This window comes from Stenella coeruleoalba, assembly GCF_951394435.1.
Source record: "Stenella coeruleoalba genome assembly, chromosome: 1".
NCBI lineage: Eukaryota > Metazoa > Chordata > Mammalia > Artiodactyla > Delphinidae > Stenella > Stenella coeruleoalba.
The window spans coordinates 19011801-19027859 of NC_137169.1; the positions used below are offsets into that span (position 1 = coordinate 19011801).

Sequence of the window (16059 nt, forward strand, 5' to 3'; positions counted from 1 at the left end):
TGAACAATGCTTCTTTTGATTCAACAACAACAAAAATCATGTCAACAGGAGACAAGTTACCCTTAAAATACTGGTTTTTTTGGTCTGTAAATGATTTTCCACGGTCTATATTTTATTTGCAAAGAACCAACGAACATCTCACAATGGCTAATTAAGAAGTCCTTTCTATAAAATGAATTTCGATATTATAGAGATAAACATTCTAAAACACAAATTCAGCTTAAAAATAACAATGCAGAATCAGTTTTCTTTGGTAAGAAATTGTTAATTCCTTACCAGTGTTGGTTTGCTGTTGTGCAGACTCTATCAGAACACTTCTTCGATATTTACCAAAGAGCTATTTAATGAGCTGAAAAGACTTCATAAACTCTGGTACCACAATAGCAATGTAGAGCTTAAGCCAAAATTGCGCTGAAATCAACACCATTTCCTTCATAACTGTTGTTAATGAAACTTCCTTCAAAAAGCTCCTTCCTAATTTTGGCCTGAGTCTCAGGCTTTAATAAAAGTTCCTTTATCTGTTTCACTTTGGACTGCAGACCCATCCTCTCTCGCACAAAGCTTCATTAATTAAGTCCTGGATTCCAAAAGCTTTCTGGCCTATGGGAAAAAAATTATATGATACATTTTATGTGCAAATGCCAATGAAAAACATTCAATATGGCACACCGACTTATCAAAAGAGGGTTAAAAAGAAACCTTTAAATGCTGCCCACATGTATAGAAAAGGTTGCATTTCACCAAAAATATATCGTTTACATGAAACAAGATCACTGCATAGCAACAGCTCACATAGGACAAACATGAAACATTATGGACTAACTATATGGATAAAAATTTCAACAGTGATCATTTTAATCGTAGCACTCGTTAGCTCTGTGTATGTTTTGGCCTCAGATAAAGTAGTCAAATGCCTTGCTAAGCAATATAAATGGCAGTATTCCATTTACAGCAAGGCCCCTTCCATGGCCTTTAATTTGAGTCCACGAGGCATAACACAAACTCCTCTCTCCCACAGCCCCGGCTGAGGGCAACTGAAACCAGTGCCATTCTTCCTTCATAAATTAATTTCCTCTGATAGTCCCAGCACTCCATTTTTCTTCTGTTGTGTTTCAGGAATGCAAACACATCAATCATGAAAGCGTTAGGCAATCTCCACAGATTGGACAAGAGACACACTCTTAAACAGCACAATGCAGATTAGCCCATTGACTGGGCAGAAGGAGCAGGGATGCTTCTCACGGATGCGTCTCACGGCGGGGGCCTGCCTGCCTTCAGGTCTCATTTCCTGTTATTGCCACTGTCAGTGCCATTCTTATCAGCCTCTTCAGTTTTCACAGAGCTCCCATCCCCTGGCTTGTTTTTGTTCTGTGTTTCTTCCAGATACTGCTGGACAGCCTTGAGCACCTCATTCTCCACCAGCCTCTTACTGAGCCTTACCAGTTCAGCATCATCAGGCTCACCTCCATTCTTATCACCTGCTAGTGTTGGAGGGTCTCCTGCAGAGGCAGGGGTCAGCTGTGGCTCACTGCAGGGACAAGGACACTGGCAGCAGAAGTTCTGGGAAGCACTCCCTGGCCTGAGCCCTCCTGGAGTCCACCACCAGCTCCACCAAGGACCCTGTGGGTTCCAGTGCTGAGTCACCCCAGGCCAAACAACCAACAGGGAGGGAACTCAGCCCCCCTTCCTTCCTTTCTATAGATCTAAATTTCCAATTGTTATCACTCCTTTTCAACCTACTTAATTTCCTTTAGAATTTCTTGTGGTGAGTGTCTGCTGGTGAAAAATCGGTTCAGCTTTGATTTATCAGAAAACATCTTGATTTCACTCTCAGTTTTGAAAAATATTTTTACTAGATATAGAATTCTAGGTTGACTTTTCTTTTTTCTCGAGCCCTTTAAAGATGTAGTTCCAACATCTGCTAGCTTCCAATCCAGTAAGAAATCAGTTGTCATTCTTACCATTGCTCCCCTATTTGCAATGCAACTATTTTTGCTCCCCTATTTGCAATGCAACAATTTTCTCTTGCTGCTTTAAATATTTTCTCTTTATTTTTGATTTTCAACAATTTGATAATGATGTGCCTAGGTGTGGTTTTCTTTGACTTTATCCTCCTTAAGTTTTGTTGAGCTACCTGGATCTTTGGGTACTGTTTTTTAAACCAAATTTTTGGCTAGTATTTCTTCAAAAACTTATTTTTGCCCTATTATTTCTCTCCTTTCTTTGTGAGACCCCAATTCCTGAAATGTACCTGCCTAACAAAGCATGGTCAAAGTGATCTGTCAGTAATTTAACTGCCTGCTAGAATAAAACAACATTCTTCAGAGGAAGATAACAGAATACAGTTTCTATGACATATCATCCACAATGTCAAATACATAATAAAATTATTAGACATTCAACAAAACAGGAAACTGTGACCTGTAATAAAGCGAAAGATCAGTCAATATAAAGATACCCACAAATGACCCAGACATTGGAGCTAGCAGACAAAGAATTTGAGATAAAATTGATAAATTTGTTAGAGTCTACAGGAGAAGATCTACATAGTGACTGAAGACATAGGAAATTTCAGGAGAGATTTGGAAACTATTAAAAAAAAAAAGAAAGAAAGAAAGAATGGAAATCCCCAAACTGAAAATACAGTATCCACAATCAAAAACGCTTTGGATGTGATCAACATTAGGTTGGATACAACCAAGGAAATGATCAGTGAACTTAGAAACAGATCAATGGATGGGAGTTCCATGGTGGCCTAGTGGTTAGGATTCCGGGCTTTCACAGCTGTGGCCTGGGTACAATCCCTGGTCGGGGAGCTGAAATCCTGCACGCTGTGTGGTGTGGCCAGGGGGAAAAAACAAAACAAAACAAAACAAAAAAAACAGATCAATGGATATCATCTCAACAGAGAGAATGAAAGACTGAAAATCAGGAAAAAAAAGAAAACAAATTAATGCCCAAAGGGCAATAAAACCATAATCTTTGTGGCTATCTTTTCTGGTAAAATTTTTTTTGTATTGCCATTGGACAAAAAGCATTTGCATTGCTCTCAGTCTTCTACAAATTAACATCTAGGCTTTCAGAGTTTTTACATGTTTTAATCAATAGTAAATAATAAATGAAATGAAAGTACACTCCTCTAAAGAACTGGATAATCACTGATAGGACCTGCTAGGCAATACCCCAGAATATTAAAAAGAAATGCAATAATTCCTTTTAGCCTATTTCCAAATTTTGAAGTTTTTCTTAACAAGAGTTAAGCGCTAAGGCTTAAAAAGAGAGATATGTAGCTTCTAATAACTTTCTCTTTCTTCTTTTCTTCTCTCTTTCTCTTCCTCTTCTCTCTCTCAAAGACTTCTAAAGTTTTGTATATACCAAGGACTACGCTAAACATTTTAGAAATATAAACTTATTTAATCATAGTAAAAGATAAATTGTCCCAAACTTGATCTAGGGAAAAATGCTTCTGTGGGATCTAATTCACAGCTTTCCTCTAGGAGAAACAAAAGCAAAATTTCTGATAAAATGTTTAAAACAAGTTTCTGATGAATTTTAATGGGATTAAGACTTATTCTGGAAACTAGCTACTCACCTACCCAACTGACTTCTATCTGAGAGTCTGAGCATCTTCTACCAAGAGTCTAGAAATCCTTTTTTCTTTATCTGATCAAACAATGATTGTCTATCCATTTTCTTTTTTCCATAATGGAGTAATTTTTTTTTTAATCTTTTGGCCATGTAGGATCTTATTCCTCAACCAGTGATGGAACTTCACCCCCTGCATTGGAACCACAGAGTCTTAACCACTGGGAAGTCCCTGGAGCAAATTTTTTTATTTGGCCCACTAAAAAGCCTTTTCCCTTGGAACATATGCTATTAACTAAATTATCTATAAAACCCAATTTTCTTTAGCAACCTTCATAACAACCCAAGAGATCTAAATAGGACTCAACCCTTCTTTCCCACCCAATTTTTGTGAATCAAAGCTTCAAACACTTCCCTTTCCCAGGAAGATGGCATCACAAGTCAGAAGTTTATGGCAGACACAATACACATGTTTGGATTCACAAATGTCCATGGGCGGGGCAGGGGGGAAAGTGATCTGCGTTCAGTTCACACCAGAGTGATCACAGAGGACCATCTATCAATGTGGTAGAATATTTCTAGAGGTTCAGATATCCTGGAGAAATAACCCTGAATTTCAAGGCAACGTTTGTAAGCAGATTAGGTTAGGGGGTCCCTGGAGAAAGAGAACCAGGAATGGCTTTCTCAACCTAAGAGAACCCATTTTGGCCTAAGCCATTTTGTGATCTAAGCCTGGCTGCAATGCTTGCCCTTGAACAGGTCTCAGTAATTAATGATCTTATATATAATAATATATCTTTGAGTTCTGCAGGAAGTAAGGTCCCCACCCACATGGAGGATGGGTGATGTTGATCCTCCTGACTTTAATCAACCAAAGCTTGGACTCTGTTAACCTTTGCCCCAATTCTATGCTGAGTTCTCCTCTGCTCAAGCCCCCTCATGAATATGAATATACCCTTAGCTTAAAACTTCCCCAGTTTTGAAGGTAACGGTTCTAACTTCATAACGTTGGTGTAAGGATTAAATAAATTCATGTAAAATACTTAGAACAGCTCTGACATATGCTAAAAACTCAATAAATGTGAGCTGTTACCACCATCATCGTTATTCTTGGTATTATTATCATTGTTACAAACTTGTCCTAGACGATCTTAAAAGATGTGCATAAGTGCTTGCGGAAAGAATAGCTTTCACCCTAACTTGGGTTTATATTCTGTCCGTAGTGTTAAAGAATTTCAGATGAACCCCGTAGACATTTGTTATATGGCATCTATACTATACAACTGATAACATTTTTTAACTATATGGATATTTTCTTTATGTGATCAAACATGCAAATATCTGGTTCACCTATTAAAAAGCAAACAAACAAACAAAAAACATCCCCAATTTTGCTGTTTCGGGAGCCACTGCTTTGGGCAAGATCCCCGGTGTTCTCCTTACTTGCTGCAAGTAATAATAAATCCCTCCTTCTCCCAATCTTTGGCTTGGTTGTGTCTATTGGCTTGACACCCACCAAGAGGCAAACCCAGTTTGGGGGTAATATTCCCAGAAACAAGACTGTCAAGTGGAGCTCAGACTTGAGACACCCGTTCTTAGAGAGCTGATAGTTGTAAGGTCGGATCTTAACAAACGGCACCGCGAAACAGAGGAAAGCTTCAAGTGAGCTTTATTAGGGTGCGCTCCCGCGCGAGGTTCACTGGTCCGAGGGAATGGGGCCAGAGAAGTCACACCCGGGCGAGGGTTGGGCAAGACTTTATAGGGGAAGAAGGGAAAGGGGTGTGGTGAATCTGGGAGGGCGCAGGGTATTCCTTATTTGGTGGTCTTTTCGGGTATCCTGGGGGACCGTTAGTCCCGCCCCTCGAAAGGCGGGAAGGCTGGGCTGGGTTCAAAGTCCCCAGGTCAGTTCCTGGAACTGGGTGGTCCGGAATGTCTCCAGGGCAGTTTCTGGAACTGGGTGGTCCAGAGAATTTCGGTCTGATGCCATTTGTGATCTAATCCTGTCTACAATGCTTGCCCTTGAACAGGTCTCAGTAATTAATGATTTTAAGGGAACAAAAGAATGCAGAAACCTTACCTGCTATCAGGCAAGAGAAGTAACAATAGCAAAGATAACATATCAGTTGTGAAGACTCCCAGTTATCTTTCAGTGGTAAAGGTTAGCCTGAAGCACTCAACCACCAGATCAACCGGAAACTAAGGGACGATGATGTTGACCTTTACTGACCCTGGTGACTTCAATCAACTAAAGTTTGGACTCTGTCAACTGTCCAAGCCCCTTCATAAATATGCATGTACCCTCAGCTTAAAACTTCCCCAACTTTACTGTTCTGGGACATGCTGCTTTAGGAAAGATCCCCAGTGTGTTCTCCTTACTTGCTGCAAGTAATCAATCCTCTCTTCTGATCTTTGGCTTTGTCGTGTCTTTTGGCTCTGTACTCACCAAGAGGTGGACACAGTTTTCCAGTTGCAACTGAAAGGGGGTATTTGGCAGTGGTCTGCAACTGTGAGGGGTCCATTATCTGGGTCAGAGGCCCCCAGTCTTCTCTGAGGTTTGAGACAGGGGGCTTTGATGGCTCCGCAGTCCCTCCAGAGCCACCCTGGAGAAATTATGTTTACTCCACAAGAAGAGAAAGCTGTGGGAGGGTGAGGGTTGGACTATATGTAGAAGGAGCCTCTGGAGGATATAGTAAGCACTGGCCTATCGTTGTGGAGCTCTGCAAAGATTTACCAGGGGAAAACTGGTAATGGGACGTAAACTATCCTGAGAGTCTAAAGCAGAGGATTCTGGCTCTCAGAATCAGCTCTCAGGGTCTTCTTAGTGAAAAATCAAAACGGTGTTTCCCAAAGTAAGATTCCCTATCAGAATTTCCTGGGGATGTTTATTCAAAATGCAGATTCCTGCCTTCCACAGAGATCGCAACTCTGGGGGTGAGGCCCAGGAATCTACATTTTTTTAATCAGGCTGCCCAGATTCACCATCTTGAGGAGCTTGGGGTGAAGCAGGAAGAACAGTCCAGGTGTGTCTCTTAAATGTTCAGGAAATAAAAATTAGGCCTCTAGGAAAGAACAACTCTAGGGTGTCAAACCACAGAGTGTCTGTGCAGTGAATTGTTTTGTATTCACTTAGTTGGCTTTATATAAGAAATAGAAACAAACCAGAGGTAGCCTTTTAAAATTTTTGTATTTTTTATTATAGGATTATTTAATATAACAAAAGACTTCCAATATAAAATGTCTAATCTACCTATTCTAGACTAACATTTCTATTAATTCACTTTACATTTATACATACTTCTTTGGCATGAGGTTGAAGCCCATAGCATCTCAACCTATATTGGGTGCCTGTGATGGTCCATGAGTTGCCTTGCAGGTATGGAAGCTCCTCAGCCTTTTTCCAGCTGCTGCCTGGACCTTAGGAGAGTGGAGGAATGACAGGCACTCCTACTGTGGGAGTAGGTGTCTAGATATGATGAGTGCACATGCTGGCTCTACCACCCCCACTCATCTGGTTGTAGGTTCGTTTAAGTTAGACAATCCTGATTTGTTGATGACACGGTGACCCTCCTTGGGATGTAAGCAGTGGGTCAAGTCATAATTCATACACTCTACACCTGGCCTGAATGTCTTTATCCATTGCCCATGGGTCACTGGACCACAGCCCCTCAGCCACTCCCCGAGGCCGAAAGGGAAGGTGTGTGATCCAAATTTATATTTGCTGACTTCCCTGTGGCTGTTTTCTAGCCAGCCCTACATTTACAAGACAATGTGATAAGGACCCTGCCCAGCTAGGGAATTTGGGTATGGGGGATAAAGAGAAAAAAGAAAGACCTCTTAGAATGACAGGAGTTGTGGCTCATTTTAAATGAAGTCAAGAATGATTTGCATCACTGGCCACTTATGGCCACCACTGCCAGAAGAGTTCTGAGCCCAAAGGTGAAGAAAGTTGAGCCAGGCCTCTCTGGCTTTCCCTTCCTCTCACCTGGGTGAGACTGGGAGGCATTCACTGACCAGACTGAGGAGGCTTGTTTGCTTACTCACTGACCGGTAGGATAAGGTCTGTCTACATTCCCTCCCTCAGTGTCAAGTCGTTTGTAATGTTGTGGTCTCAGCCCTCAGCGATAAACCAAACCCTGAACTTGAGTTCTGTTATATGCTGGCTGTGTGATTTTCGACAACTAACTTCTCCTTCCTCAGTCTCACTTTACTCATCTTTAGAATGGAGATAATACCTCTGCATTAGCTTGCGAGGGCTGCTCCAACAAAGTAACACAGGCTGGTTGATTTAAACAACAGACATTTTTTTTCTTGAATTCTGGAGGCTAGAAGTCTGAGATCAAGGTGTTGGCAGGGTTGGTTTCTTCTGAAACCTCTCTTCTTGGCTTGTAGATGGCCACATGTTCTTCTTTCTATATGTGTCTGTGTCCTAATTTCCTCTTATAAGGGCACCAATGGTATTGGATTAAGGCCCACCTAATGACCTCATTTTAACTTAATTATCTCTTTAGAGACCCTATCTCCAAATACAATCACATTATGAGGTACCTGGGGTTAGGACTCTAACATTGAATTTTGGGAGGACAAAATTCAGCCCATAACAACCTACTAGGTATTATTGCGAGGACTGAGTTATCTAAGGCATTTAAAGCATTAACATGAAGCCTGACATAGTATGCCCCACAAAAGGGCAAGTGCTATTATTTTGAGGCCCTACATAAAAGAAAGATACTGTCATCGAAACACAAGAAAACATAGATGGGAAAGAGAATTCTCCTAATTATGGCTCCTATTCCCCATCTGACGGACACTTCTGTTGTCCTTCAAGCCCTTCTTTCAAAAATGTGCCGACACAATGTCTGAACATAGTATCTGTGGAGGAGCTTCTAAGGGCTAGAAAGCAGACAGTTACAGTTTTCTTCTTTGCCTGTTGCTGTTATCTTTCTGGCTATAAGTTCTCTGAGGACTGTCTTAAACTTCCTTTGTATCTCTTACTACATCTAAGAATACCATGCTGAGCACAGAGTAAGGGCTCAGTAAAAAACAATAAATCAAACCATATGTCTTTGTGATAATTTACTTATTTCTAGAAACAAGTCCTGGCCAAAGAGGTATATTATCCTGAAAGGGTAGATCGCCATCTAGTGAGCCTTGCTATTAGACTAGGAAAGTGTGAGGTTCAGAAAACCCCAGGTTGCTATTTCTATGTCTTTTACGTTAGATATTTATATATGCAAACACAAACAGAAATCTTCTTATAGTTTGACAGCTTGATCTATTATTGATAAATTCAACTAAGCTTTTATTTTCCTTTATTCCCAAAACATTTCTTCATCAATCTCAAAATGAAACAAATTTACCAAACAAGCTATAGACTAAAATAATCTCATAACGGAGATAAAAATGACTGATGGATAAAAGCTGATACATTTTACTCTGGAAGGTGTCTTTGAGCACAGCGGTGAATGTATTTTCAGTAGGAGTGAGTCTAGAGGACAGGGACAATAGGCAACAAATGAAACCCCTATACCATTAACAGCAATCAACAAGCAATGAGGAAAAGCAGTAGAGGAAATGGAGCCTATACCTAGAGGATCAGCAGCAAGGCTGGATGCCTATTAGCTTTTGGAAGTTCAGTTTGAGGACTTAAAGACCAGGTATAGCAAAGAGCCACCCTGGGGATGGCTTCTTGGCTTTAAGGCCCATTTTGATCTGCACAGAATCAGAGTTTATAGGAGATGGTGTCTGCAAATACCTTCACTGCCAAGTATTGTAGTTCTCCACTGCACCTCTAGGGAGGAGCCTTCTCTGCCTCAGCAGATTTTTCAATGTGAACTTTTCCGTAGAGAATCAATGGTTATATTTCAAAGACCAGACTCACTCATTGGTAGAAATGCTTTTGGTGACTGAGCCTTAGACTCTCACTCATACATTCATTCAACAAATATCTGTGGACCTCCAAGAATGTGCTAGATGCTGTTCGGACGCTAAGGCTTTGGTGGTGAACAAGATGGCCAAGATTTTTGCCCTCATAGAGCTTTTTTTTTTTTTTTAAGAGGGCAAAGACAGTAAGCATGTAAACAAAATAGATAACAATGTCAGGTACTATGAAGAAAAAATAAAGCAAGGTAGGATGGGTGGTGGCAAGGGTTCTGCTGTTTTCTGGAAGGCTGCTCAGGAAAGTCTCACCTGAGGATGTGACATTTGAGTCACTTCTTAGTCTCTTTTGGCTTACCAACTTACAGACAAAAAACTGACTTTTGAAACCTCACCTGTTCATCATTAGACTCGTGTCTGTAGTTCAGTGTGGCTGCAGTTTAGAAGTGAGACATGCCGTGGGGGTGGGGATGGTGGTGTGATGAATTGGGCGATTGGGATTGACATGTATATACTGATGTGTATAAAATTGATGACTAATAAGAACCTGCTGTATAAAAAAAAAAGCAACCGACATCTATGTTGATAAAAGAAAACAAATGTCAAAAAAAAGAAGGGCGGGCTTCCCTGGTGGTGCAGTGGTTGAGAGTCCGCCTGCCAATGCAGGGGACACGGGTTCGTGCCCCGGTCCGGGAAGATCCCACATGCCGCGGAGCGCCTGGGGGCCCATGAGCCATGGCCGCTGAGCCTGCGCGTCTGGAGCCTGTGCTCCGCAATGGGAGAGGCCACAACAGTGAGAGGCCCGCATACGGCAAAAAAAAAAAAAAAAAAAAAGAAGGGCAACCTGACTTTTCCATAAACCTATCACAAACTGTACCATGTGAGATGTACAAAACAAATTGCTCCTGATACTATGTTTCTTCTCCTTTTGGCTTCTTAGTGTTGTGACAATACTAGGGAGATAGAGACTAGTTTGACTTTCAGAATCCTATGCAATTTTATTGGCCTCATGTTATTTATATAGATGTTGCTATCACAGAAATAGGTGATATTTAATTAAAGCTTAAAGCAAAAAAAAAAAAAAAAAGAAGTGAGACACGGGGAGAGGGAGCAGATTAACTCAGGAGATGAGTCTGGAGAAGGGAGCAGTAGACAAATCATAAAGGACTTTGTAAGTCACAGTAACTAGTTTGGGCTTTATCTGGAGGACAACTGAGAAGCCACCGATGAGTTTTAAACAAGGGAGTGAAAGAATCAAGATTATCATCTTGGAAAATCACTCTGGATATAGGATGGAGACATCAACCCTGAAGGCAGGGAAAATGGTTAATAGGTCAGTGCAATGATCCAGACAATAACCCAAACTGCCTGAATTCAAGAGGCAACGGGGCCAGAAAGAAGTTGACTGAGGTGAAAAGGCAAGATGTGATGGTTATAGAGTGTGAAGAGAAGAACGATGACAAGGAGGAACGTGTGCTCACTCATTGAGAATGGGAAAAGAGGGTGAGATGGGTAGATGAATTCAGTTGGAGGTGCCTACAGACATCCAAGCGAATGTCAGCAGGAAGTTGAAAATATAGGTCTGGGGTGGACCTGTGCCTGATATATACAGGTTTGAGAGACAAAAAGGTAATTGAAACCAAGAGAGGACGGATAGGTCACCTTTTTTGAGGGAAATGACAAAAGAGTCAATGACAGAACCAGAAAGAAAACCAGCATTTACAAGATTGGCAGCAAAAGAACAGAAACAGTGAAGGAAGGGTAAAACAGAACGACTAATCAGAATCATCGAGAATAGTAATAAGATGTGCATTGTGATTTCATAGTCCCATCTGGTTAACTGGCTTGTTATGTGGAAACCAGTTACTTCCCCATCTTCGACCCTCTGGCAAAGCTTTTGTTCATTCAGCAAAATTTATTTGAGCCTGTACTATGTGCCAGACACTGTTCTAGGTGCTAGGGCCATATCAGTGTACAAAAAAGACAGACGCCCTGACTTTATGGAGCTTACATTCTAGTGTGGGGAACAGATAATAAACACATTAAAAATAGGTAAACAAATACTAGAAGGTGATAAATGCTATGGGGAAAAACAGTAGATTAAGCGACATCAGTGGGGGACTTCCTTGGTGGTCCAATGGTTTAGAATCTGCATTCCAATGCAGGGGACGCGGGTTCAATCCCTGGTCAGGGAACTAAGATCCCACGTGCCATGGGGCAACTAGGCCCGTGTGTGGCAACTACAGAGCCCACGCGCTCTGGAGCCTGCTCAACGCAACGAGAGAGAAGCCCACGCACCGCAAGGAAGAGCCCCCGAGCCACAACAAAAAGATGGTGTGTGCCACAACTAAGACCCAACGCAGCCAAAAAAAAAAAAAAAAGAGAGAGAGAGAGAGCGAGACATCAGGGATGTAGAGAGAGTATGTGAGCAATTTCCAATGGGGCAGTCAGGGTAGCCTCATTGAGTAAGTGATACTTGAGTAAAACCTTGAAATTTGCAAGTAGCTATCTGGGGGGAAGAGCAAAAGTTACCACTACAAAGGTCTTGAGGCAGGAGCTAGCTTAAGAAGTTCAAGCAGTGACCAGTGTTAGGGTACTAGATGAGATCAAAGAAGAAATAGGGGAGCATCAGGTCGGATTCCACTTTTGCTCTGAGAAAAATAAGGGACTATTAATAGGGAGGTTTTGAGCTTAAGAATGATACGCCTAAGGTTTTCTAACGGGATCACTCTGCTGCATTTAGAATAGATGCTGAGTGGCAAGGGCAGAAGCAGGGAGACCAGTTAGGAGCCCAGGGCAGAAGTTCAGGCCAAAGATGACAGTGCTTTGAAGCGGGATGATAGCAGAACGGGTTCTTGACAGTTTGGAACCGGGGTATAAGAGGAAGAGGAGTCAAGAACGAAACCAAGGCTTGTGTCTTAAAGAAAAGGAAAGATACTGCCATCAACCGAGGCAGGAAAGACTTTGGGAGGAGCGGGTCGGTTTTTGGCGGGGTGGAGGGTGTTCGGGAGACAGGAGGAGGAACCAGGAGCCGTCTATCCAAGTGGAAACGTCCAGGAGGACGCTGCCGATACATGTTTGAAGCTCGGGAGAGAGACCTGAGCTGGAAATCTATGACGTTGTTAGGAGGCAGTTGGTATTCCACAAGTGTAAACACATAGTTTCAAGATGAGCGCTATGAACAAAAAGCAGGAAAGGGAGGCCAGAGTGCTTGCGTGTGCGTGTGTGGTGGGGGGTATTTTACAAAAGATGGTCAGAGAACGGTCACATGCTCCCTCTCAGAGAAAAAGAGAGCGCTTAGGGCAAGTCTGGCAGAAGGCATCCGATGCCGGAGCCCTCGCTGCCGGAGCAGGGCGCTGGGGAGGCAGAGCTGGGCCACCGAGGCGGAGGCCGAGGGCTCCGAGGGCCCCGAGGCCTGGAGGCAGGCCGCTTCTCCGTCAGGCTCTGTCCGGGGGCCACGTTTCTCCTCAGCTTCCTGCCCGCTAGCGTGGGGACACGGCAGCCGAAACCGAAATTCATCTAAACCACAGTTCCAGCTTCTCCCCAAAGCTAAGGAGTTGTGCGGAGACGGGACGGAAAGCCGAGAGCAGGGCCAGAATGCAGATTTCACTCATACTGCATAGCTCGGCTACTTCAGGGCCGATCTCCGTAACTGGCAAACTCGTAAAAACAACACAGTCACAACTTTCATAACGACACGGGCGGCCCCACTAGCGTCACTCTGAGGTAACAGCTTTTCTCTTCAATCGCTCCATGGGTCCCCCAGGGCGGGAGGCCTCCGCCACTACGGGTGGAAGGATGGGTCAATTCACGCTCCGGGAACAAGGCCGATTGAGCTCCACAAAAGGATTCGCAGGGCGGGGCGACCCGACGACACACACTCTCTCTCTCTCTCTCTCTCTCTCTCTCTCTCTCTTTCTCTCTCTCTCTCTCTCTGTCTCTCTCGCTCTCTCTCTGTCCTCTCTCTGTCTCTATCTCTGTCTCCCCCCCGCCGCCCCCCCCTCATTGGTTGCGATCGCGAGGCTTTCCTCCCGGACTGGCCACTGGGGAGGTTCTGAGCCTGGTAGCAGCCCGCCTACTTGAACGCGCGTGCGCACGCGTGCCGGGCGCTCGCCACACTGAGCAGGCGCGGCCTCGTGTCGGCTGGTGGGTCGGGTGGAGCGGCGCGCTCTGCGTCCCGGCGCTCGGCTTTCCCTGCCGGTCCCGCCCTCCGTCGCGGCGGCGCGGTGCATCTTGGGATAGGGAGCGATCTCCGAGCGAGGCAGCAAGATGGACGCGGGATTCTTCCGCGTAAGTGGGAACGCGGGGATCTGGGGTGAGGTGAGGGGCTTATCGGTAAGGCCCGAAAGGAGGCCTGAGCTCGGGACGGGGTAGCCAGCGAGCGGAAGCTTCGAAGATCCTAAGGATCCTTGGTGCCAACGGACGCTCCCCTCTGCCCTACGGCGGGGACCGGTGCGCCCCTGCGCAGTCTCCTCCTCCGGAATCGTCCCCCACTACGCGGCGGCGACGGTCGCCGGAAAATGGCGGCGGGAATGGCCCGAAGCGGTACCTCGCCGCCCGCCCGCCTGCTTGGCGGGGCCTGCGGGCCGAGCCGTGCGCGTCGCCGGGTCCTGGGGCCTAGCGGACCCGCGAGGAGGAAGTCCCTGGGGGGAGGCCGGAGGGAAACCCTGAGGTGACCGGCGGCTGCAGGGTCCTGGGGAGGACGGGTTTGGGGGTACCGCCCCAGGAGAGCGTGGACCGGAAGGAGCGTTAAGCCGCTTTTCTTGAGAAAGCGGGCGCCGACCCCCCCCCCCTTCCTGGTCTACGCCTTCGCGAAGGCTCGGGGTCAGAGTTCGCGGGAGCTCCCGCCCAATTTGATATCCCTTCAGGGAGGGTAACGCCGATAATTTGTGGTTAGAACGTTTGAATCTGAGACTCTCGGGGCAGAGGGTGCAACAGAAAGTATGTGCGTATATGGAGGCGGGGGAACGGGGTGGATCAACTCTTCTTCCCGCTCACCGTCCCTCACCCCTCACCCTCCCCGTTTGTTTTACTCTTTTGAAAGTCCGCTGGAGGAAAGTTGCCTCACTTGCAGACGGGGACGTTTTTTCGTTGTAGTTGCCCCTGAGGGCCTGTGCTTTATTGGGCGCGTGCTGGAGCCTGTTCGTCCCCTTTTTCACTCCTGTAGGGAATGAGCACCCAGTCGAGATCTAGATGGGTGGGCAAGTGACACTAATAGGACTAGAGTCTGCAAATTCTTTTTAATGCAGAACGGACCGTATAGAGACCAGTTGGTCTAAGTCAAAATCTATATGTCATGTAAGTTGGCTCTTTCCATTCTCTGAGCATATAATATGCAGTTTGTATGTGTGTTCTTAAAGGAAAAGTTAGAAGAGGGGAAGACCGGGACTTTAGTAAAGATAGCTCTAGACACTCCAAAACCAGCATTGAAATTCCTTTTCAGTTGACTTTAAATGTGCTAACTAGGTTTTCATTAAAGTTTTGAGTGTTATTACAGGCATTTGACTTAACGCAGACAGTTATTTGACTGTTCTTAGGTTATGCAAACAGTACTATGGTTATTTATGTAATGATAGTTTCAATTGAGATTATCAAATTTTCACACTGCAGATGAACTCTCCATTTTGTAATTTCTATCAAAGTATTTTGTAGTAAATACTCAATATTTCTTGTAGTCTGAATGGAATATTTTGAAACATAGCCTATTCTTTTGATTTTTTATTTCCTATGGAAAGGAATTCCAAAAGAAAAAGAGCAAGATGGCTGACAAATTTAAAAACGAGGTTTGCTTTTAGTGTTGGTAAAAATCTGGAAGAAAAGGGTGCAGTGTTTATATACTGCCTACAGTTCCCTAGAGGAGTTGATTGGATTGGATTTAAGCTCTGAGTTAAAAGATATTAGGGCAGTTATCCTTTTAGTACACTGTCATTCAGGTAGTAAACTGAATTTTTCAGTTAAGGTAGAAATAGTAGCTTTCATTTGCTGGACTTCTGCCACATGCCAGTTACCATATGTGTATCATTTCTGATGTACACAGCCCTGCAAGGCAGTTTTTAGCAAGTAAGGAAACATTCCTGGAGAGGTTAAGTAACTTTGAGGTCATATGGCTTAAGTAGTGGCAGAGCTGGGATTCTAATACAGGTTCTTTACCTTCCTAAAAGAATTTTCTTGACCACTTTCCAAGGGACAGTGGCCAAATCCGTGAACCAATCAGTAGGTTTCATATCACACCCAGCTATTTCCGTATTTAATTGGGCCAGTGGGAATGACAAAACTCAGACTAGTGATTACTTGATGTCCTAATGTAGTATTTGTAAGCTCTCATTTTTCCAGTTTCTTTACAGAAATTGAGTTTATTAAGGTAAACCTATATTTCTCCTGCATTCCAAGTTCTGAAAGTTGTGAAAACTAGCAACATAGTCTCAGGCTGTTCTTTCTCCTTTTCCCCCTGTTTATATGCATTGCCACAATAATTTTGCAAGCATGCTACTGGCTTTCAGAAGAGGATGAAACTTAATGGTCTTGTTTAAAAGTATGTGTTAGCATTTTCTGTATTTCATTTAAAACCCTTAAATGTCTATTAGCATAGAAAGAGGTGAA

The 16059-nt window shown here is 43.9% G+C and overlaps 2 protein-coding genes across 14 annotated transcripts in view; one reads left to right on the plus strand and one right to left on the minus strand.

Annotated features, from left to right (window-relative positions):
* Window positions 1-1186: 1186 nt before the first annotated feature.
* Window positions 1187-13691, minus strand: LOC307175430 (uncharacterized protein; the record flags this gene model as incomplete). The annotated part of the gene is made up of 2 exons (XM_079900534.1): window positions 1187-1620; window positions 13539-13691. 2 exons carry the CDS (start codon window positions 13689-13691, stop codon window positions 1282-1284), a joined length of 492 nt encoding a protein of 163 aa, XP_079756660.1. The 3' UTR covers window positions 1187-1281.
* The window catches only part of SRRM1 (serine and arginine repetitive matrix 1), a 29168-nt gene continuing 26581 nt past the window's right edge, over window positions 13473-16059 (plus strand). For all 13 annotated transcript variants that reach the window (XM_079916932.1, XM_079916941.1, XM_079916938.1 and 10 more), the window contains exon 1: window positions 13473-13749. In XM_079916932.1, the coding sequence (XP_079773058.1) occupies window positions 13729-13749 (21 nt within the window). In that variant the 5' untranslated portion in view covers window positions 13473-13728. The remainder of the gene's footprint in view (window positions 13750-16059) is intronic.